Source organism: Eurytemora carolleeae, unplaced genomic scaffold (genome assembly GCF_000591075.1).
Source record: "Eurytemora carolleeae unplaced genomic scaffold, Eaff_2.0 scaffold1714, whole genome shotgun sequence".
Lineage (NCBI taxonomy): Eukaryota > Metazoa > Arthropoda > Copepoda > Calanoida > Temoridae > Eurytemora > Eurytemora carolleeae.
In genome coordinates this window covers 22672-45133 of record NW_019397642.1, presented here as the reverse complement: position 1 = coordinate 45133, position 22462 = coordinate 22672, and the positions used below count along the sequence as shown (strand labels likewise).

The window sequence follows — 22462 nt, the reverse complement described above, 5'->3', positions numbered from 1 at the left end:
CCTGTATTAGTGAGTGGCATGTCCAGTTAACAACGGTAACTTAGTTTTGTCTGATCAAACATAATGAAGGAGATATTCTTTTGTTTTTGGTTGAAAATTGAGTGTTAACTGCTTTCTTCATTTATCCACAGAAAAACTAAAGATCTGTTGATGGTTATGTATATGTACAAGTTTATTGTATTTCAAAATTTTGACATATTTTACGGAAAGTAATTATTTTCCTTTCAAAAATATGGATTTTTCAATTTTGAGTCCGAAAAATAAGGATCCTCCGTCACCAATGATCAAACGTTGGAAACCAGACTTGCGGCTCTTTAATTGGAGGTTCGCTTGAAATTACGCTTACAGTGCACTTTCTTTAATATTGTTAGATATCTAGTTATCTAAGTAAGTTGGTTGTGTCCAGTGTGTGCTAAGTATGACAGATAAGATCCTTGTTAAAACTTTCAAGATTAAAACTCTTTAATCAAGAGTTAAAGGGACTGGGGTCTAATTTCATGGGATCTCGAAGAGGGCCATGTGTGATTCAGTAATTCAAAACGAAACCCTTTAAACCTTTATCTGATCAATAATACATCTATATAAGATATCATAATCATAATGGCCCTGTCCGTTACGTTCACTTAACAAGCCGTTAACAAAGAATTGAAAAAAAAATCAAAAATTTACCTATTTCAAGAATTTCTACGTCAGTGCAGACAGTCATTTCCTTGTTGTCCTAGACAAATGTTATTTCAATGATAACTATTTATGACATTATTATTTTAGTTCGCAGTGCTATAAAGTATTTAGACAGAAATTTTCACTTTTACTTTTTAGATTATATTTTGTCCCGAGCTTTAGCGAGAAACAGGTAATTTTATAAAATGTTTGTGTACTTGTCTTATTGCAATGACTATTTCTAGATAAAATAAGCTTTTAAACATAAAGCAGAAATAAAAATATAAAATTAATTTCATTTATAATGAAAAGAATATTTTGGAAATATTCTAAAATTCTTGGAGAAAATCCGGGAACCAATCAAAATTTTATATCACACGTTCTATAACGTACAGCTTCATAAAAAATTTTAAATTGAAAACTGTCTTAAATGAAAATTTTTGTAATTAAATAAATCATATAATCTATTTTTTGCTGGTTCGCTAAAGTGTGTCCCAGTAAAAGTGAGAATTGAAAGACGACCAAAAATGTCAAATATGTATGAAATAGTTAGATGTCAACTCGACTCAACTTTTTAAACCAGGCAACAAAAATGCCCAATTGGTTCAGGGATTCATGAGTTATGTTCAGATAAATAAACAAACAAAACCTGATCTTTTGTATTTGTATTTCCATGCAAAGTTTAACACATTGTTTCCGAGCTGTTTAAGGTTTTAAAGATATTAACATTTACTTTCTTTTATGTTGAGTTCACATTGTTTTGCATACACCCCATTTTACAGGAATTCAATTGGTTTTTAGATATTTAAACACAGAGGTTTAAAGGCCGGGTACTGTTCCGTCTTTGCATTTAGCGTCCCCTGAAATTACGCGAACAGTCCCTTTAAGGAGTTTATTTTCCCATCACTGAACCATCTTTTAAAAAGTGTATTACCTGGGGAATATTATTTTTATTTTCCCCCTCATCCTCTTCTTCTTCACTATCCACACGGTTTATTCCCGCACAGTCTAGGAAAATAATTAGTCTATTCCCGCACAGTCTGGAAAAAATAATTATTTTTTCCTGCAAAGTCTGGGAAAAATAATTAGTTTATTCCCACACTGCCTGGGAAAATAATTAGTTTATTCTAGAACAGTCTGGGAAAAATAATTAGTTTACTCCCGCACAGTCTTGGAAAATAATTAGTTTATTCCCGCACAGTCTAGGAACATATTTAGTTTATTCCTGGACAATCTGGAAAAAAATTGGTTCATTCCCGCACAGTCCGGAAAAAAAAATTATTTTTTCCAGCAAAGTCTGGGAAAAATAATTAGTTTATTCCCGCACTGTCTGGGAGTATTAATAAGTCTACTCCCGCACTGTCTAGGAAAATGATTAGTTTATTCCCGCAAAGTCTAGGAAAATAATTTGTTTAGTCCCGCACAGACTGGGAAAATTTACAAGATTTTTTTTTTTACATGAGCAACGACAAGCTTACTTTAGCTATTCTACAACATACAGATAAAGTTTTAAATTCGTACAGTCATCCCTTGAGTATTGAAGAATCTATTTTGTAAAAACTTACTGACGTTAGAGAACTGTTTTATCTTCCTGATACTCTTACAGAAGATCTTCTTGAACTTCTCACCAACAGAGCAGTAGATCAGGAAGTTCAAGGAGCTGAAATAACATTTTCAATAAGTTTGGACAATAGAGTTATAAAGATAAACATCATCACAAAGGTCGATTAATGCCGACAAAAGGAATTGAGTCTTTACCACAAACTCAAACTTTGTCATTCCTATGACTTTGATATTTCAAATTTAGATTAAATGGTTTAACAGAATTCATAGCTTTAAATATCCAAAATGTACGACATTGGATTGCAAAGATATAGAAATCAGAGTTTTTGGCAAAGATTTAATTTCTTTCTTTAAAAGGAAATGATTTGGAAAATAATAAGCTTTGCAAGAAATAAAAATTATTATTTGGAATAAGGTAAAATAATAATTTAATCTAATTTAATTTGAATTTAAAATGATTTAATTCAATTTAATTTGAAACATAAGTAGTTTACCTGTTTAGAGTGAGGAAAAGATGGCTGACACTGATCAAAATCTGCCACCAAACTGGATCACAGAAGTATCCTAAAATAAATTAATTACATATTCAACGTACTGTGAGAACCAGAAAACTCTGGAATAGGAAGACGACTTTTAGACTCAATTAAAACTTGAAATAGTGAAAGGGAATGTTTGCAAAAAATGAAAGGGGGTATAGATTACTTTCAGTATAAGCCCTTGTTTTTTTTGGCCAAAATAATCTAACTAAAACAATTTTTGAAAACATTGTTGCTAATTGTTTTGATAAATCTTTTTGTTTAATATCTTAGGTTAGAATAAAAATGTTTCATAATGTAAAAGCAAACTTGTTAAGCGCAACATTTTGCAACATATTTTCCAAAATATTAGGAGCCTATTGAAGTAAACAAACTTTGGATGTTTAAACACGGCATCTTACATAACTGTTCATATAGACTTACACAGTCTTCTAAAGAATAATATTTTTGCAACTGATTTAATAAAAGAAATTGGATCATCCCAAAAATAATATTTTTCAGTGATTTGGAACACTTTACAATACATTCATGACATCTAAATTAGCGATAACATGCTTTGTTTTTTTTATTGTTTTTAAGAAATTTGGAATTAGAAAGGTTCCGTATAATTTGAAAAGTTTTACGAATTTCAAATTTATTTATTCTTATAATTTACTGTCTCTACACTTTGCCCAATTTCAGCTCTAAGAGAAGATACAAATGCAAAAAACGGTGAAACTGATAAAAATGTTGCCAATTTTCCAATGTTTTATGAAACTGATGAAAATGTTGCCAAGTTTCCAATGTTTTATGAAACTGATGAAAATGTTGCCAAGTTTCCAATGTTTTATGAAACTAATGAAAATGTTGCCAAGTTTCCAATGTTTTATGAAACTGATGAAAATGAGGCCAAGATTCCAATGTTTTATGAAACTGATGAAAATGTTGCCAAGTTTCCAATGTTATATGGAACGTCACTTGAAATTCCAACTAAAGTCGCCTTTAAAGGGACTGTACGAGTACTTTCAAGGGGCCCTTCGTGTAAATATGGCATCGACCGATTAACAACGATACCCTTAAAAGCATTGCACAGCAAACCAAGATGTGCACACTCCCAAGCAAAAATTGAGGAGTATTTTGTCGATAACTCCTCTGAGATTTTAGCTAACAACAATCATGTTGCATCTTAAAAACTTACATGTCTAGGGATACTAAAAAGTATCAGCGAGTATAAGTATAAGTATCAGCGAGTGTAAATCCAAAAATGTTATGAATAATTTCAGAGTTGTCTAAATATCTCAGAAGTTGTTTGCTCAAGTTTGAATTATATATAAATATATATCCATGATTATAATTTTTAACTACTAATGCAAAAAAAATATAAATATAGGAATCATCATGATGAAACACTATATTTAATCTACAATATCTTGCACATTCTTATCCAAATAAAGGTTTCAAGAATACCGTTGTAACCGTGAGTCGGGCAGTGAGGGTCACTCTAAATTTCGCTTTTAGTCCCTTTAAATTGACTGTCACTTGAAATTTCGCGTACAGTCCCTTTAAACGTTGCTTTAAACTTACCATTTTCCGGATTCTGAAAGTAGAACTCTGCTAGGTTTACAATAAGCCTGGGAACATTAGAGACCAAGAAAACCAGAACTACAAATAGAAGTTATACTTTATTGTTATATTATCATATATTATCATATAATTTCAATCGTGGCCATATTATTAATTTACACAATATATGTTAAACTAATTTACACAAAAGGTTGAAATTTGATTAAACAATCATTGTGTACTTTATCATTCTTAATAACTTAATGGTGAATCTAATGATGAACTTACTATAAAGTAATCGTCGTGCTATAAAGTTAAATTAGCTATACATTAAAGGACGTGTGCAATAACGTTTTGATTGGTTCCCGGGTTTTCTCCAAAACGATTTATGATAATTCCAAGATATTTTTTCAATTAGATCAAAATAAAATTAAAATAAGTTTTATATTTTTTCTGCTTTCTTAAAAAGCTTATTTTATCTAGAAATAGGCATTGCAGTAAGACAAGTACACAAATGTTTCATAAGTTACCTACAACACTATTATTATTTCACGACGTGCTATATATTTTTTGACTTAAATTTTCTCTGTATCGAGAAGCCTTTTAAGATTTTAATTTGTCCCGAGCTTTAGCGAAAAGAAAATTTACAACTTCAAACTGATAACGTTTTTGATTAGCCTCCTTATATTGTTCTAAAATTTATGTAAACGAACAGCTGAATATTTTCTTGTACACTGTACACTCTAGTTTGCCGTGATGTGTAATTTACTTTAATTTAACGTGCCCCCCCCCCCCCTCCCCCCACAGATTTGGAATGTATGTTTCATGAATGTTCTGGTGTGGTTGTAAAAGCAAATAAATTTGATAAGTTTGTATTAAAATCGACGATAGTGTAGATCACATTTGACGATTTTTGGATACAAACAAAAGTACAGATATTTATATATTTTTTAATCTTTTAGTTGATCATTTCAGATTTTGAAAATTTTTCTTTTTTCACTGGCGGATAAAAAAATTCATTTTATAAATGGAAAATTCCTTTATTTCGACCACAAATAAACTTTTCCTGTGGTCATGTGAGGTTCTGTAGAAAATGTTGGCCCAATCGGTTCAGTTGTTTTTCATTTACTTTGAAAAAAAAACAACAAAAAAACTACACTATAAAAGGACAATTAGAATTGGGATTTCTATAGATTTTATTTAAAACCCAGATAATCAAATACATTATATTGTGTCTACCAATATTAATAACAATACAGATAGAACACTAGATGTCGTCTTTTCAATATTTAGGGGGTTTTCGTTCATGATAACCCTGAGAAGCCCAAAGGAGTTACGCTCTCTCTCTGTCTTGTCATTCAACGCGGCATGCGCGTTACTCCTTTAGGCTTCTGTCTCAGGGTTATTGTGAATGAAAAACCCCTAAATCTTGAAAAGACGACATCTAGTTTTCTATCTGTATTGTTATTAAACTATGCTACCAACTCTGTAAACATCTACTTATATGTGGGGAAGGGGGTGATGGTATCGATATTATGGGGTGGTGGCGATTTTTACATATCAAATAATGGATAAACAAACAAACATAAAAAAGCAAAATGTTATAGAAAATATATTGAAATATTAATTTAGAAATGTATGTGTAATGGTGTATACATTACATTTAATGGAAAAGTATACAAAATTTTTTTTAAATGCCAAAAATGATTCAAACTTATCATAGTTTCTATCTAGGCTTCCAGACGTTTTATTGTAAATTTCAATAGAATGTTTGACTGCCATCATATTGTAACAAAAATGTTGCAAATTCAAGCATTTAACAGGTCTTACATTCGATACTTTAGAGGTGGTTGTAGAAAATTGTGGGCAAATAATATTTCGGAGCACTTCTTCAGATAATGCACTGCCTAAACAGTCCCATTTAAATAATGAAATGCAGTCTCGTTAGCAGCGGCTGAGTAATTATTGCTGTTTTGCGCCCCATAGACAAAAAATATTTCGTCTCTCTAAAGGTTTTTCTCTAAATGTAATAACTTTTCTTTGAGCAAAGAAGAAACAATAGTATTTATTTGAAAAGTTTGTAAGTGTCAAAGAAAAGTTTAAAATGGATATTTCTGTTGTGTTTTAAACAGCATTGTTTCTCTTTCTTTTTCTTATGTTTACACATATATGTATTTGTAATTTTACTATTCATAATGTGTCTATACACTTCATATAATGTACCTAGCCAATAATATATGTTAATTAGATTAGATTAGATTAGATTAGATTAGATTAGATTAGATTAGATTAGATTAGATTAGATTAGATTAGATTAGATTAGATTAGATTAGATTAGATTAGATTAGATTAGATTAGATTAGATTAGATTAGATTAGAAATGAAAAGTTTATGAATTAAACAATTGTTTCAAATTTGAATTGTAATATGTACATACTACATAGATACCAGGACTAGTAGAACTATATACATATGACTAGTAGAACTATACCTAGGACTAGTAGAACTATATACCTATGACTAGTAAAACTATATACCTATGACTAGTAGAACCATATACCTATGACTAGTAGAACTATATGCCTATGACTAGTAGAACTATATGTACCTAGGACTATAGAACTATAACCTATGAATAGTAAAACTATATACATATGACTAGTAGAACTATATACTTATGAATAGTAGAACTATATACTTATGACTAGTAGAGCTATAAACCTATGACTAGTAGAAATAAATACCTATGACTATTATAACTATATGTACCTATAACAAGTAGAACAATATGTGCCTATGACTAGTAGAAATATATGTACCTATGACTAGAAGAATTGAAGCAAGGTTTCCCGCTTTCTTTGCAGCTGCAGATCGTCTCTATATAATTAGAAAATTAGAAAGGATCTCCCAAGGGGGGGGGGCAAACAACTTTTTTGCGCTTCTCACATATTTCACCCCCCCCCCCCCAGATTTATTTCTGTCGACGCCCTTGGCGAGATGAAATTGTTATGACGGCGTGGGTACAAAACACCCACGCTTTAAACTACCTAAATTTTAAAAACACGTAAATTTCATTTCAGGGTAAAAACATATAATTTTCATTTACAGGTAAAAAAAACACTTAACTTTTATTTTTGGAAAGAGACATCAAAATTTTAAAATGAACTTTTGTGAGTGTACAAGACATAAACATTTCATTTAAAAGTAAAAAAAACTAAATTTCATTTTAGAAAAGAAACAGCTAAATCTTTAAAAATTAACGTTTTAAATTTTAATGATGTTTTCGTTTAAATCTAAAAGTTAGGATGTTTTTACCTTCAAATGAAATTTAGGTGTTATGTATGGTGTTATGTATATAAGGTGATTACACATTTTGTGTGATTTAAAAATGAACGTTTTAAAATTTAATGATGTTTCGTTCAAAGCTAAAAGTTAAGATGTTTTTACTTAAAAATGAAATTTAGGTGTTATGTATCTTCGGGTGTTTTGAAAATAAGGTATTTACACATTTTGAGTTTTAGGTGATTCAGAAGTTAAGTTTTTAGGTGTTTTGTACCAACTCCGTTTAGACTTAGTTGAACCACTTCCCTTATGAGCCGACTCGAGTTGGAAAGAAGTGGTTCATCTAAGTCTAAGTAGCTTAACTCATTCTGTACCTGGACGACAGTTGTAGGCCTCTGCATCCTGCAGTAGATCATCAGGTTCATGGCGGACAGGTAGAGGAACGGACCCACGCCGGTCAAAATCAACCTGATAGAAAATTGTATATATTTATTTATTAATTTATTCTCGTACAAAAAAGTTATTGTACAGAAATGAAAGGATTTTAAAAATCTACAATCTTATTGTATTCAAATCCATTGATTCCAGGGCCCACGATCTACTATGCAAAGCTCTTCTCTATTTTAGACCCTGAACTTCACTTCAAACTTTTTAAAAGTACAAATCATTTTTATAGAATGAACAATAGTCAGAATGAAATTTTGTTGGAGTGAAACATTAAGTACACTATGCAGAGATTTTAAAAATTTCAAAAAAAAATCCAGGGTCCATTTAGATAAAACAGCTGTGAAGACCACCCACAAAATTACATGTACGCTGGTCCTGAATAGTATAGATCGGTAGATAAGAAGCATATAAATAAGCAGGCCGTGACTGGAACAGCCAATCATTGCTGCCGGGAAGTTTGAAATTTTGCCCGCCATTTAATGAGTGGACTCTCATTGGTCAAACATATACAGATATCCAGAAAGAGAAAAAGAGCGGATTAAGGAGGAAATTAAAAGTGTCCACGTTGGATATTCAGATTAAGCATTTGGGATTAAAGGTATCCGATTCAAAAGTTTTCAGCTCTGGTATATATCTAAAAGTTATAAGAAAATTGGGATTCTCCAAGACTGATGTACAGGGACATCTTCATGTTTCAAATTATGTTTGATTACATTTTTGTAATAAACCAGAAAACCTGGGGCTATGCTTAAAAATCGGTCACTTGGTATTACGTATACTGTCCCTTTAAGCATTAAAGCATTAAAGGTATGGGAAAGGTATGGGAAAGGTATGGGAAAGGTATGGGAAAGGTATGGGAAAGGTAGGAGAAAGGTATGGGATAGGTATGGGAAAGGTATGGGAAAGGTATGGGAAAGGTATGGGAAAGGTATGGAGAAGGTATGGGAAAGGTATGGGAAAGGTATGGGAAAGGTATGAGAAAGGTATGGAGAGGTATGGGAAAGGTATGGGAAAGGTATGGGAAAGGTATGGGAAAGGTATGGAGAAGGTATGGGAAAGGTATGGGAAAGGTATGGGAAAGGTATGAGAAAGGTATGGAGAGGTATGGGAAAGGTATGGGAAATGTATGGGAAAGGACCCACGCGCAGCCGATCACAATGAAACCGCCAAGAGAGTAAATGTAGTTCACATATAGGTGACTATTTCTAGTGAGTGAGTTTAAGGAGTTACCTGTACGATTATGAAAGATTTTTTGTATTTCTATATAATTCCTTTTTCCCTTTTTATTTATTTCTCTCTCCTGGGAACCAATATATGTTATAAAAACGTTATAAGTTTTCTCCCACTATATCATGAAACATTTAGCAAAAGAAATAAAGTAAATATTGAACAGAAATACTTTTCCCAAAAACTATGAATCCTAAAAGATGATAAAAACTTTTCTATTTTGCGATGTAAACCAAATATTGTAATTTAAGAAATTTTAGTTCATGCATTTCTGACAACAAAATTCTTTTTTAAAAATTAGTTTTTGGTATGGAATTTGCAAATTTTTGTGAAATCTTTATTAGACCAATTAATGAAATGGTTTTGTATCTAAAAGGTGTTTCTTAGCTTCTTTAAATTATGAAAATCTTTGCTCTGAACAGAATTAAAAAGAATTTATTTTGACAGATATGTTTGAGTTCAAAGATTTATTATCATTCTTTGTAAATCAGTGAATGAAAAATTATTTTTGAAATTAAACAATGTCCGAATTTAATGAATTTAAGCTGCGTCTCAAAACCCCCCAAAAACTGGTTTTTATTGAGCGCCGGCTTAAATTTAAAATTGAATACAATTTTAAGTGGAACCAACCATATTTGAGCCGCGGCTTAAAATTAAGCCGCGGCTCAAATTCTTTAAATTCGGCCTCTGTTTACAAAAAAAAATAATGATTTTATCAACTTTTTAGAAGAAAAAGAAAAATATTGGGGACTATTTTGTTTAAATTGGTGGATTTTCAAGCATCGTGAAAATTGACATTATTTTGATTTATGGCAAAGCTTTTCAATTTCGACCAGCCATGTTCCTTGCAATCAACATATAAATTGCCACAAAAAAACCTGTGCCCGATCTTTTAAGCTGTTTACAGGGGAATTGGATCAAATAAAAAAATATGAAATCTTAATGGACATTCAACAATTATTGTTCAAGTTATTTTGTGCTGAAACCCCCAGGTGTATAGAAAGATTTTTCATTGATTTAAAAAATGGGATTTACCATAAGGGGAGTTGTAACTAGATAATGATTTTATCATTTTCCTAGATTTTGATATTTTTTTCTTTTCAGAGTAAACTGCAGGGTAACCCACAAAGAAAAGGGCTGCCTGTAAACATTAAACTCTTTAAAGGGAGTGACCGGCAATGTATGGTAGTTGAACTGAGATTGCAGTATTATTGAGAAATTTTTAAATACGCTACGAGAACTTGTTATGGAGTAGGTATTTACCACACAACTACCATAAATTGCCGGTCATTCCATTTAAACATGGTGATTCCAAGGTCGAATTAAGCCCTCTGCTTTGGTTATACTCTTTTTATGGACCTTTTTTGATTCGGCAAAGAAAGGAAAAGGTTTTAAATTGCATGATTCATGAATATAAGGAAAAAATAGCCCCCAACCTGGTCCAGTGAATGTAGTAGTAAACATAGTCGGTGTCAAGACGCAGTTCAGTCGGAGCATAATACGGTTCAGCCGTTTCATTGTTTTCTGCATCCTTGAAGGTCTAAAAACAAGATTATTAATTTGAAATTTTCAAAAAAAAACATGTATATTTATCTGCGCTGCCAGGTTATTATTGAAATTTCATATTACTTCAATTTACTTTATGGGTACATTATGTTACGCTGTCTTGGTATACGTCATCTTTATTTCAAAATATTTAGAATTTGATGCTTTTACTTTTATTTTTTTATATATGAATAGTTCCATTGAAAAATTATACTCCATGAACTGGCATTTAGAAAGCATTACTTTTTTCATGCTTTTAAGTGAGATTCAAGGCCAAAAATATGTATTTATAAAATGTTATGAAAGATAAAAGAAACAACCCATTTTTTGCCCTCAAAATCATTTTTGACACTTACCAGAAAAAAAACGCTTTGAAATAGGAAATTACCTAATAAGACGTTCAAATCTCAAACCTGGGAACTTTTCTTTGATTTGATTACAAAATACTTTAAAACATCCCTTACTATTTAACATGACTGAACCAGCTTCGGCTACCCTACCCAAGATATTGATTTTTAATTCCAATTCATGGTTCATAAAATTATTCTTGAGAGATCTAGATTCCTTGTGACCAATGTATTAAAACATGCATGTGCAGTTCTTGAAATTTTACAAGAGCTTATTCAAACTTGGATTCAAACCACTTCAGCGACCCTACACGGGTGCTTTCAAGAGACTTCCAAATAAAAAAATAAAAAATTTGCTCTGAATGTTTGCTTACATTACATGCTGTAAAATCAAATTGTTTTGTAGATTTGACTTATATCTTATATCTCTAACTTTACAAAGACAGGGTCACTTTAAATTTAGTATTCAGTCACTTTAGACTTTTTTGTTTGGATCAGCCGCACATAGTTTAGATCACTCCCTCATTCATAAATACTCAACCCTGTTTATTACAGGGTTATCCATAAAGAATACTATTGTAAAGACGACCTGAAACTATCTAAACATGACGATTTAAGGTTAAATTAAATCTCCTGCCTTGAATATAGTCTTTTAAGGCTTATTTAATGATTTGACGAAGAGCTAAACCTGTTTACAGTTGCAGAGAGTTATAATTGAAACAGACGGTGTAAATTCCTGTAAAGGTTTCATCCTTTGTGAGTAACCCTGGTCATTTTTTGAATAACTTTAAAACTTTTAATTACCTTATACTCGATCCTAGCCTCTAGAAACTTTGGTATATTGAGTAGAAGGGAGAGTGCTAGTGAGGGCAGGGTGTAGGATAATACACGAAACATCATACTGTGGGTCTGCTCGAGATTGCGGTACAGCCAGGGCCTACATAATATTATTTTATTCGGAACAATTCTGATTTATAAAATTGGCCGAAATAGCATTTAAAGGTAGTGTAAGCGTAATTTCACGTGATCCTCCGTTCAAATATGTCTGATTCACAACGGTACCCTATTCTGATCATGTATGAACTAGATATGTGCGTGTTTTTGTTTATTTAAACTGTTTTTTTTAAGTTTCTCTGTAAACTTTTAGCTTTTATATCACATTTTTGATCAGATTAAATATTCAATCAAACATTTCTTTTTTTGCTTGGATGGAGGGTCAATTAAAAAAGTAATGTAAATTGAAATTGCAATCTATCAAATTATTCATAAAATTAGATTTTTTTCCGGCATACAATCAGTATAATAAGATTATTCCTTTATAATTAGGTTTACGCACTTGTTTTATAAGCATATATAATATATAGTATTCTTATACATACATGTATATAATATAAACATATATTTAGTATTCTTATATATACATGTGTATATAATATAAACATGTAATATTATTTTCCGGAAGAAACAATTTTGACTGAGGTTTTTAATAAAAGTAATAATTTGACACATTAAATGTGATAGATAGTTTTTGTGCCCGGCTAATCCTAACTTGTATTATCTTTACAATTCGTTTATCTGCTGGTTCACCATTCAAAATAAATTGTTCAATGTAAAATTTTAGGAAGTTTTTACTAAGGCAAAAAGTTACCAAGACAAAATTTGACCAAGGCAAAATGTTCGCAAAACAAATGTTACCAAGGCAAATATTTACCAAGAGAAAATTTTACTATGGCAAATGTTACTAAAGAAAGTGTTACTTGCAAAATGTGTCTAAGCAAAAAGTGTTACTAGGCAAAATGTGACTAGGCGAAATGTACAAGTTTACTTCGAATCCAACCATTGCATCACAACCAAAAACCTGACGATTTTGAACATTTTCTCGCTATGACAAAAGTTCAATTCAAATAAATAATAATTCAAAGCACAGTTTAGTTATGCCCTCTATTGGCTGGCATTCCAGCTTAAAGGGACTGTAAGCGTAATTTCAAATGACAATCCAGCAAAGATTGCAATGTATATTATTTACAAGGATACCCATTAAACCTTTATTTCGTCATTTATGTAGAAAATATTGTTGTTTTCCTTTGGTTTCATAATTTTTATCATTCCTAATGCAAGTCACTTTTGTAATTAAATCCACAATAGATAACAATCAGTTTTTAAAACTATAAACAATGATATCTAATTCATAATTGATCAGACAAAGCTTTTAAGGGCATTGCCAACTATGTACGGAGGGTCATGTGAAATTACGCTCTAAAAACAGAGCCATCGTTTCCAAAGAGGATTTTTCGTAATTGCAATTGTGTATACTCTGCATACATATTGAAACTAGTTCGTTCTGGGCGGAATTTGTAAACAAGAATAGATGCATCAGTGTTCGTCTAGTATTCGAGGGGGTTAAAAGCATTAAATTTTGACAATTTTGATAATTCACATAATAGTTTCCTATGACCAGAATATTTCATTGATTTTTTTATGTCAGGCTTCGATATCCGTCTTGTGTTTACATTACCGCCCAGAGACAGTGCAATACAGTACAAAAGATGCGTACACCTCTGAAATAACTTTCCTTGCATTATATCCTTGACTCAGATGTTTTAAGTATTTATTCGACTTACAATTCTAATTTAATTTGTTAAATTCTAAAAATGTTTCAATTTCAAGCTTTGTTTCAATTTAAACGGTCCTTTGATACCAGGGAATGATCAAATTAAAGCTTGAATTATAATGGTAGAATTAAACAATCCAAATCAAACACTTTTCATGCCGGAAAAGTGACATTTTTATTAGATATAGTTTTAAAGAGTATAATTTGGGCATTCCCTTTTTTTGAAAATGGACGTTAAATTCAGGGGAAATTAGTTCCAAAACTATTTCTAACACTAAGTGTTAGAACATGGACCAAGTCTACAAGCTATCTTTTCCAAAAGTATATATCTATAAATCGAAGGGGAGTTACACCATACATTTATAAAAATGGCTAAGACTAAATAATGAAACAAAAAATGTCAATTTTAAACTAATAAGAAGGTGGGAGTATTAGTTTTTGATGATACTTGATTTCATTTTCCTCCCTATTTTGAAACAAAAACGACATTTAATTTTCAGCTGATGTCGTGTTTTTGGAACATATCCTGGTTTTGAGACAGTTCCTCGAATTCATATCAATGTCAATTTTCAAGCAGTTACGAACTTACGTGTACTGTTATTTTTTAATTTAAAAACCATTAAAGCATTGTGAAATAAAAATATTAATATAACTTTGTTTTTACAATATAAATTTAACTAGTAATGCGGGAAATTGTTTATTTAAAATACGGGAAATTAAATCAACTTTGTCCTTTTATTTAAAAAATAGAATGGGGAAACAACGATCTTAGAAATAATTTAACAGTTTATTTAGTCTTTTTAAGTTAACTTTTACTTTCAGTGATTTATTTTGTAAGTTATGTAAGTGAGCTAGTTGTAAAAAGCGCATTATACTCAAAAACGGGAAAGTGGACCGATTGGGCTGGAATTTTTTTTTGGAATTTTTTGTAAAATTATTTTTCAAATATTTTTTTCTAAATTTTTTTTTCCACGGGCCCTTCAGCTAGTACTTTATAATAATCTACCTTCGCAAATTCTAAAAAAATTCAAGAAAACATGAAAGTAAGATTAAGAACTGTTATAGCTTCTCCTTGATGCTCAATTTAACAAATAGATATGAGACATTTCCCGGAAGCGGTCGTATTTTGCATAATTTGTCCATCTAAAAACAAAAACCCTTGGTTATGTTCTGTGTGCGGTTTTATATTTTCCTTCGCTTAAAGTTTTAAATTAAAAAAGTTTAGGGACTGAACCCTTTCTCAAATTATGATTTAATAAACTTTATTTTGTTCTAAGTTGCAAAGAAATGTTAGCCTAGTGCGAAAAGCGGCAAAAAAACGCCAAAATGTCAGCTCAACCTCATCTCAAGAATTTAGAAAAGATGTATTTAAAATATTCGTTTAGAAACATGTTTAAAATATCTTCATTTTTATTTTTTTAAACACTTGTATAAATAAGCTTTTGGTGCGTACTGTATAATAAAGTTATAAAGCAAAAATAGATTGAATTCAAGAGCAGAATTCTTCTTGCTTCACATGTTTATGGCCTCCAATCCATTTATATGGACAGATATTATTTATCTGGAGGAATTGATATTTTTCTTGTGTAAATGTAGTTGTCAAAACTACTACAGATTCAATTAAGAAAGCTGTCTCACATTGTTTGGGGCCTCCAACGAAATATATAAAACAGGTACTGCAAAGCATGGAAAAATAAATAAACATAGATAGCTTATGTACGCAAAATCACTAAGAATTGTACAGTCCGCGAACTCATACTTCTAGGGGTCAAAGTGTACTTCAATGATAAGCGAGGTGGTTTGGTGGTTTAATGGATTTCATCATAATAGAGTGCAGTAAAATAACTCCGGGAATGGAACTACTTGAACAACAATATTTCACTGAGCAATATATCATATTGACAAGAACTGAAGAAGGACATGAGAAGGACTAAACTAACTTAAATTTCTCTCTACAGAACTCATGTACACCACAAGTACTCGATGACATAAGAACAGCAAATGTTCACAACCGACCTAGTTAATCTATATAATAGGAATATCTTTAAAACATCTCTGTACATTTATATCTTTCAAGATGAAAAATGTCGTCTTATGCGCAATCTATCTTTATCTATGACTGTAAGCTTTCGCGTCTCTTTTCTACTAACAATGTTATCCTTTAACTGTTTCTCTTCAAGTCCCCATTTTTCATGGTAATCTGGAAATCAACAAAAATGTTCGTAGATTTTCCAAAAAAAAAGGCAACTTTTCCGAGAAAATAAATTTCAAATCTGACCGTCTATAACCTTTCGAGTGGTCTTCTGGATTGCCTCAAAAAAATTGGGCCTCATCAGTTCAGCTTTTTGACCAAAGTGTATTTCAACTCACTGGTTAGAAACTTGAATTGAGATTTATTGCTTAAACTTTAATAACTTCTGCTCAAACTGGGAGGGGAGGGGGGCTGTGTGGACTAACCCCCCCCCCCACAGGAGAAGTGAAAACTATGAAATTCAGGGGGGAGAGGGGGTTCAGTTACCAACAGGGAAGTAATATTTTTTTTTGGAAAATTTCTTCCATTATTTGTTAAACTAAACGTTTTATTAAAATCAGAGGAAAATTTTGTAAATTTATCTAAAGTTAAGAACAGAAAAGTTCTATAAAGTGTAAAACCATATTTGTAAATGTCTCTCTCCACTAAGGTAAGTGTGCCACTCTCCACAAAACTCAAGGATGTAATGCAAGGAGAGTTAATTTCAGTTGCGTATATTATGCGTACATATTGAAACCAGTTCTCTCTGGGCGGAATTTGTAAACAAGAATAGATGCATCCTTGTTCGTTTAGTATCTGAGGGGGTTAAAAGCATTAAATTTTGATAATTTTGATAATTTAGAAAATATTTTCCTATGACCAGAATATTTCATTGATTTTTTATGTGAAAGATGGATCCCATGTCGAGGCTTTGACATCCGCCCAGAGACAGTACACTGCAGTATAAAAGATGTGTACACCTCTGAAATAACTTTCCTTGCATTACATCCTTGACAAAACTCTACTATTTCTTCAGCTTCGGTCAGTACACAGCAAAACACTGCAGTACACGCCAAAAGCTTAATTTAATGTAAGTGTACTCTACTTAGCTAGAAAAGAGGCCATTTTGTAAACTGCTCCTCATTTAAAGTACAAGACAGACCTCAGGACAAACATATTTAATTTGTACAGCATTTATAAATAATGCATGCTGACTTTAGAATTACACCTTATCATCATACCCTTCTTTCATAAAAAAGGCATTTACTCGTACCGGAAGGTCTAGGCTACCTAGTCCGTACTTAGTGCATGTACTGTGTTGTCGACCCCAGCAATTTTGAATTCACATCGAGTTAACCATACTTTGTGGTTTTAGCTTACCTGCAAACAGCCAGATATCTTTCTGTGGCAATCCCCATGATCAAGAAGGTGGTCCAAGACATTAAAATGTTCTTTACAGGGTACCAGAAGTACGGGAACATGTAGACATACACCTAGATTAATGTTAAAATAATGTTAGTTCGATATAATTATCATTCATTTTTAAATAAATTTTTATTTGAGAAATAGAATTAATCTTTCTAGCCATTGGAGACATATACAGTGATTATATCCACCTAAACCCTAAATAAGCCATACATCGAAAGAATTCATCAAATTTCGTATTCTTACTAACTTCTCATAGTTTCCATGTATATATATCTTTACTATTTAAAACCTTAGTAGAAATCAAAATTGAAATAGAAAGTTTTCTTCATTGTATTGATATTTACGACGACGACTGTAGCTTATTTTGATCTATTTTACTTCTTTTTAACTTTAATAATTTATTTTAATAAAATTTTACAATATTTTTAAATATTTATATGATATCAGATGTAAATATTTTGAGATTTCTATTTTTTTTTTTTTTTTTTTTCTTCTTGTTCATACATCTTTCAATCATATGCGGCTAATTTTAAAAATAAAAAGAAAAGAATTTTTTTTGATGTCTTTTGGGATTTACAAGAAAGAACTATTTTTAAAGGATCTTGCTTTTTTGCTGAACCATGTATTTAATTGAACTAGCTGAGGATCTTGCTTTCTTTCTCATAACTCTATATAGAATTGTTTACTCTTGAATTGCACCTGACTGAGCAAAAAGACAATTTCCTAATATGTTCTTGGGGGTGGGGAGAGCGATAGTCTCAACCCCCTCCCCCTTCCCAGTGGGGGGGACGTCTTCCAAGCCCTTATCTCTAATATTAAGAGATTTCCCTTCCACTTTTTCCTGTTCAATTTTCTTTTTTCTTCTTGCTCCTTGTTTCTTTTTTCTACACTTTTAGGCCTCTCCAACTAGTTTTTTTGACATCAAGTCCCGGAGCAGGTAGGAGAGAGATAAGGATGTTTGTAGGAGGAAGGGTATAGGGGGTTACTCCCTGTGTTCTTTCTATTATACTTTTTCCGAGTTTAGGGGAATTAAGGAAACCAATAACTGCACCCCTTATGTAAAATGGGGAGTTGTAAGCCCTAAAGCCCCATTGAGAGGAATTTTCCACAGCAGTCCAATCCTCACAGCTGGTCGAATAAAAAATCGGTATTGTTGTGCATGCCTTGTATAACTATCAGGGATAAGACTGAAGATGACTATTTTACTTCTAGATGTTAAGGAACTCCGCAAGAATATTTATAAGGAATGCGTGAGTAGGTAGTTGTCAAACATAACATGACATTCAAGAAGGGGATATGGGGGGGGGGGCTTAAAGAGGGATGTAGAATCCCCTATTTCTGGATTATTAATAGCATCCAAATTTTTACATAATTTCAAGGTTTGGTAAGTTTAAGACCTTTAAAATGATGGAAGTTTTAGATTTTTAAAATCAATATTAGGTTTTATTATTAATAATATGAAATAACCACTATTGTAGCTCTTAAGCCCAACGCTCCACAATATGTCTCCCAATATCTGTTAAAAATAATGATAAATGCTTCTTTGCCTTCACTGCACATTTGAATAATAAATTTCAATTCAATTCAATTATTTTGTTCAATGTTCTAAAAGTGAAATAAAACCTCTAAAAAATCCAATTTAAAGGTAATTGGGAAGATAAGAATAAAATACATGACTAACCAAATGTCTATAATTATTTCTATAAAGAGACTGTACAAATTTCAAAGAACCCTCTATATTTAGAAAGGCACGCTCCATTTACAGCGTATTACTAGCTTAAAATAGTGATGAATTTCCTCAATTGTTTTTATGTAGAAGAAACACTTTTATGTAAATAATCAACAAATAGATTTTTAGTCTGGTCTAATAATGGTAGGAATACTTGAGAACATTTAACACAGAACACATACACACATTTACTGGAAACCAAGAAAATCAAAGTTTTATTCTGGACTGATCAAATACTAGTAAACTCATCGTCCACTAACTCTTGTTTCTGTACAGGTTGACCTGCTCGCCCTCGTCGGGAATCCCTAATTTTGCCAAAATACCAGGTGAACTCCCCATTGGAAATCCCCGGATTCCTTCGGGCCTCTCAAATCGGTAACAATTAGAATTCTTCCGCTCTAATATTTACAACAGAAAATAGGGATATATATTTTATTCCTCACTAGTCACCAAAAAAGATCATTATCATTAATATACAACACTATTAAGGATTAGAGAAAAGCAGAACTTATTGATCTTACTCATATGAAATCCAGCAAAAAATGGTCTCTTCCGTTGGAAGACAACAACAACTGGAATCAATGCAATCTGACTTTGGTGATCTAGAATCTTGATAGCTTGAATATACAGTGGATACAGAACAGATGACATGTTTAAGTTTCTACCAAAACTAGTTTAATTTGAAGAATAAGCTTGTCAACCATTTACTTCAAGACCCCCCCCCCTCTATGTAATGTTGTCTTCAACCTAAAAGCTCCTCTCGGAGACGAGAAACCAAACCAAACAATTTCAGCCCGCTTCTCTTTGTTCTCCGACAACGGAATATAAACACTTTTATTAATTGTGAACCACTTCAAAGTTAAGCAAAGAATATTTTCATATAAAGAATTCGTGACTTTCCTTAACATTTAATTGTCACTCTTTTCGGAAGTTTTAATGTATAAAAAAACGTCTTAGGACTCCCCGACAGTTTAACCCACAGATACTCAAATAGATCGTAAGAATCTTTTCATTATAAAATTCGTAAACCATTGTAATAATTATTTATCATTATTCATTTCATTTTTTTTAGGAAATAAAGAGTTTTCTGCATTATCGATTTTGATTTGAGGGTTATTCTGTTCTATCTGTTCATCGTCAGAATCTTGTTCCTTTCCGACAACAAAGCTCTTTTAGAAATGTTTCAGGAGAATGAATGGCTTTCTTTTCCAATACGGGAAGACGACATTCAACAATACCAGAGAGAAACTGAGGATGTCAACAGGCCTGGGATCCCAGCCAGTCAACATTTGGCCTTCTTTAAGGTAACTTGTCAATTCTTAGAATATATATCATTTCATAAAATCCAATATGACAGTTAGAATAGTTATATTTTAGGTTTCCTGAATAACAACCCTGAATAACAAGGAACTGGTAGCTCCTACTAATCTGAATACTATAATGCTGCCCCCACCAACCATCCTCCTGAAGGTGTAAACCCTGAATAACAAGGAACTGGTAGCTCCTACTAATCTGAATACTATAATGCTGCCCCCACCAACCATCCTTCTGAAGGTGTAAACCCTGAATAATAACAAACTGGTAACTCCTACTAATCTGAATACTATACTGAAGAACACTGAAGATCAAATAAAATGATTGAATAGGTACTGTTAATATCAAAAATATAAATAAAAAGAACAATATTTTTATACACATAGTTATTCAACAATACTTTACCATAACAACCAAAACCAAAACCAAAACCAAAACCTAAACCTAAACCTAGACCTAAACCAAAAGCTAAACCTAAACCTAAACCTAAACTTACCACTGGCTCGTATTTGAAAACCTTGATAGCGCTGTAATCCCAGACTGTCATTATTAGGTAGCACAAATCTATATATATATTCATTTATTCATTTATTCATTTATTCATTTATTCATTTATTCATTTATTCATTTTTTCATTTATTCATTTATTCATTTATTCATTTATTTATTTATTCATTTATTCATTTATTCATTTATTCCTATTCATTTATTCATTTATTCATTTATTTATTTATTCATTTATTCATTTATTCATTTATTCATTTAATCATTTATTCATTTATTCATTTATTCATTTATTCATTTATTCGTTTATTAATTTATTCATTTATTCATTTATTCATTTATTCATTTATTCATTTATTCAATTATTCATCCTTTCATTTATTCATTTATTCATTCATTCATTTGTTCATCCTATATTTTATTCATTTATTCATTTTGTCATTTATTCGATTATTCATTTATTCATTTATTCATTTGTTCATTTAATCATTTATTCATTTATTCATTTTGTCATTTATTCGATTATTCATTTATTCATTTATTCATTTATTTATTTATTCATTCATTAATTTGTTCATTTAATCATTTATTCATTTATTCATTTTCTCATTTATTCGTTTATTCATTTATTCATTTCATTAATTCATTTATTCATTTATTCATTTATTCATTTATTCATTTATTCATTTATTCATTTATTCATTTATTCATTTATTCATTTATTCATTTATTCATTTATTCATTCATTCATTTTTTCATTCATCCTTCCTCTTTCTTCTTAACCCCAACAAAATAAATGAATGTTTCCCTAGTATGGATAAGGTGATCAAAAGCTGATTAAAACTCGATTTCATCTCAGGTTTCCTAAAGAAATAGAATACGCTATTATTATTATAATAAAAAGATTAATAATGATAAAAATAACAAAAATATAAAACAGACTTGTTTAAATTCTCCCTTTCTAGTGCTAATCTCATTTGGTTTCGCAGATTTTTATATATCTTATTGGAAGATTTGCAGGATGTTTGAAAATCTACCACCGGGTTATGATATTAGATCTCCAACAAACTAGATTACCCTTTGTTCACCTGTTTTTAGAGAAAAAATATTTCTCAACATAGGAAAAAGGAATTGAGTTCTTTAAACAAATTCTATTTTTCTAATCCCACTATCTATCACCCCAGTTAAGTAAACCTTTGATATTTCAAACTATGAGTGCCGTTAGATCTAAAAATCTTAGTTTGAAATATCAAAGGTCTACATCGTCAAGTTGCAAAGAGTTTTAACTAGCGGTGGATTCCAACAACCAAATAAAAAATATTGAGAAGAGTTGTAATCAACTAGATTATCAAGTAATTGACAATCTATATTTAATTAAAATTCTAATCTTCTTGATGGAACCATGGTACCACTCAAGGTTATAATGCAAGGAAGGTTATTTCAGACGTGTACGCATCTTTTGTACTGCAGTGTACTGTCTCTGGGCGACAATGTAAACACAAGACGGATGTGGAAGCCTGACATGGGATCCATCTTTACATTAAAAATCAATGAAATATTCTGGTCATACTCATAGGAAACTATTATGTTAATTAACAAAATTATCAAAATTTAATGCTTTTAACCTCCTCGGATACTAAACGAACACTGATGCATCTATTCTTGTTTACAAATTCCGCCCAATATGTACGCAGAGTATACGCAACGGCAATTAAC

General features: G+C 31.2%; 1 protein-coding gene and 1 long non-coding RNA gene across 3 annotated transcripts in view; one reads left to right on the top strand and one right to left on the bottom strand.

Moving 5' to 3' along the window:
- The window catches only part of LOC111715310 (FMRFamide receptor), a 34514-nt gene that overhangs the window by 4734 nt on the left and 7318 nt on the right, over nucleotides 1–22462 (bottom strand). For both annotated transcript variants that reach the window (XM_023490618.1, XM_023490619.1), the window contains 12 exons: nucleotides 21555–21610; nucleotides 20739–20806; nucleotides 17152–17264; nucleotides 11954–12086; nucleotides 10694–10797; nucleotides 7958–8051; nucleotides 7121–7178; nucleotides 4323–4400; nucleotides 2718–2787; nucleotides 2226–2320; nucleotides 1595–1668; nucleotides 670–718 (listed from right to left, as the gene is read on the bottom strand). In XM_023490618.1, coding sequence (XP_023346386.1) covers nucleotides 670–718; nucleotides 1595–1668; nucleotides 2226–2320; nucleotides 2718–2787; nucleotides 4323–4400; nucleotides 7121–7178; nucleotides 7958–8051; nucleotides 10694–10797; nucleotides 11954–12086; nucleotides 17152–17264; nucleotides 20739–20806; nucleotides 21555–21610 — 992 coding nt within the window. The remainder of the gene's footprint in view (nucleotides 1–669; nucleotides 719–1594; nucleotides 1669–2225; nucleotides 2321–2717; nucleotides 2788–4322; nucleotides 4401–7120; nucleotides 7179–7957; nucleotides 8052–10693; nucleotides 10798–11953; nucleotides 12087–17151; nucleotides 17265–20738; nucleotides 20807–21554; nucleotides 21611–22462) is intronic.
- On the top strand, nucleotides 20055–20619 carry LOC111715311 (uncharacterized). Its single transcript, XR_002768203.1, has 2 exons — nucleotides 20055–20232; nucleotides 20306–20619. It is a non-coding gene; the product is annotated as an uncharacterized LOC111715311 (long non-coding RNA).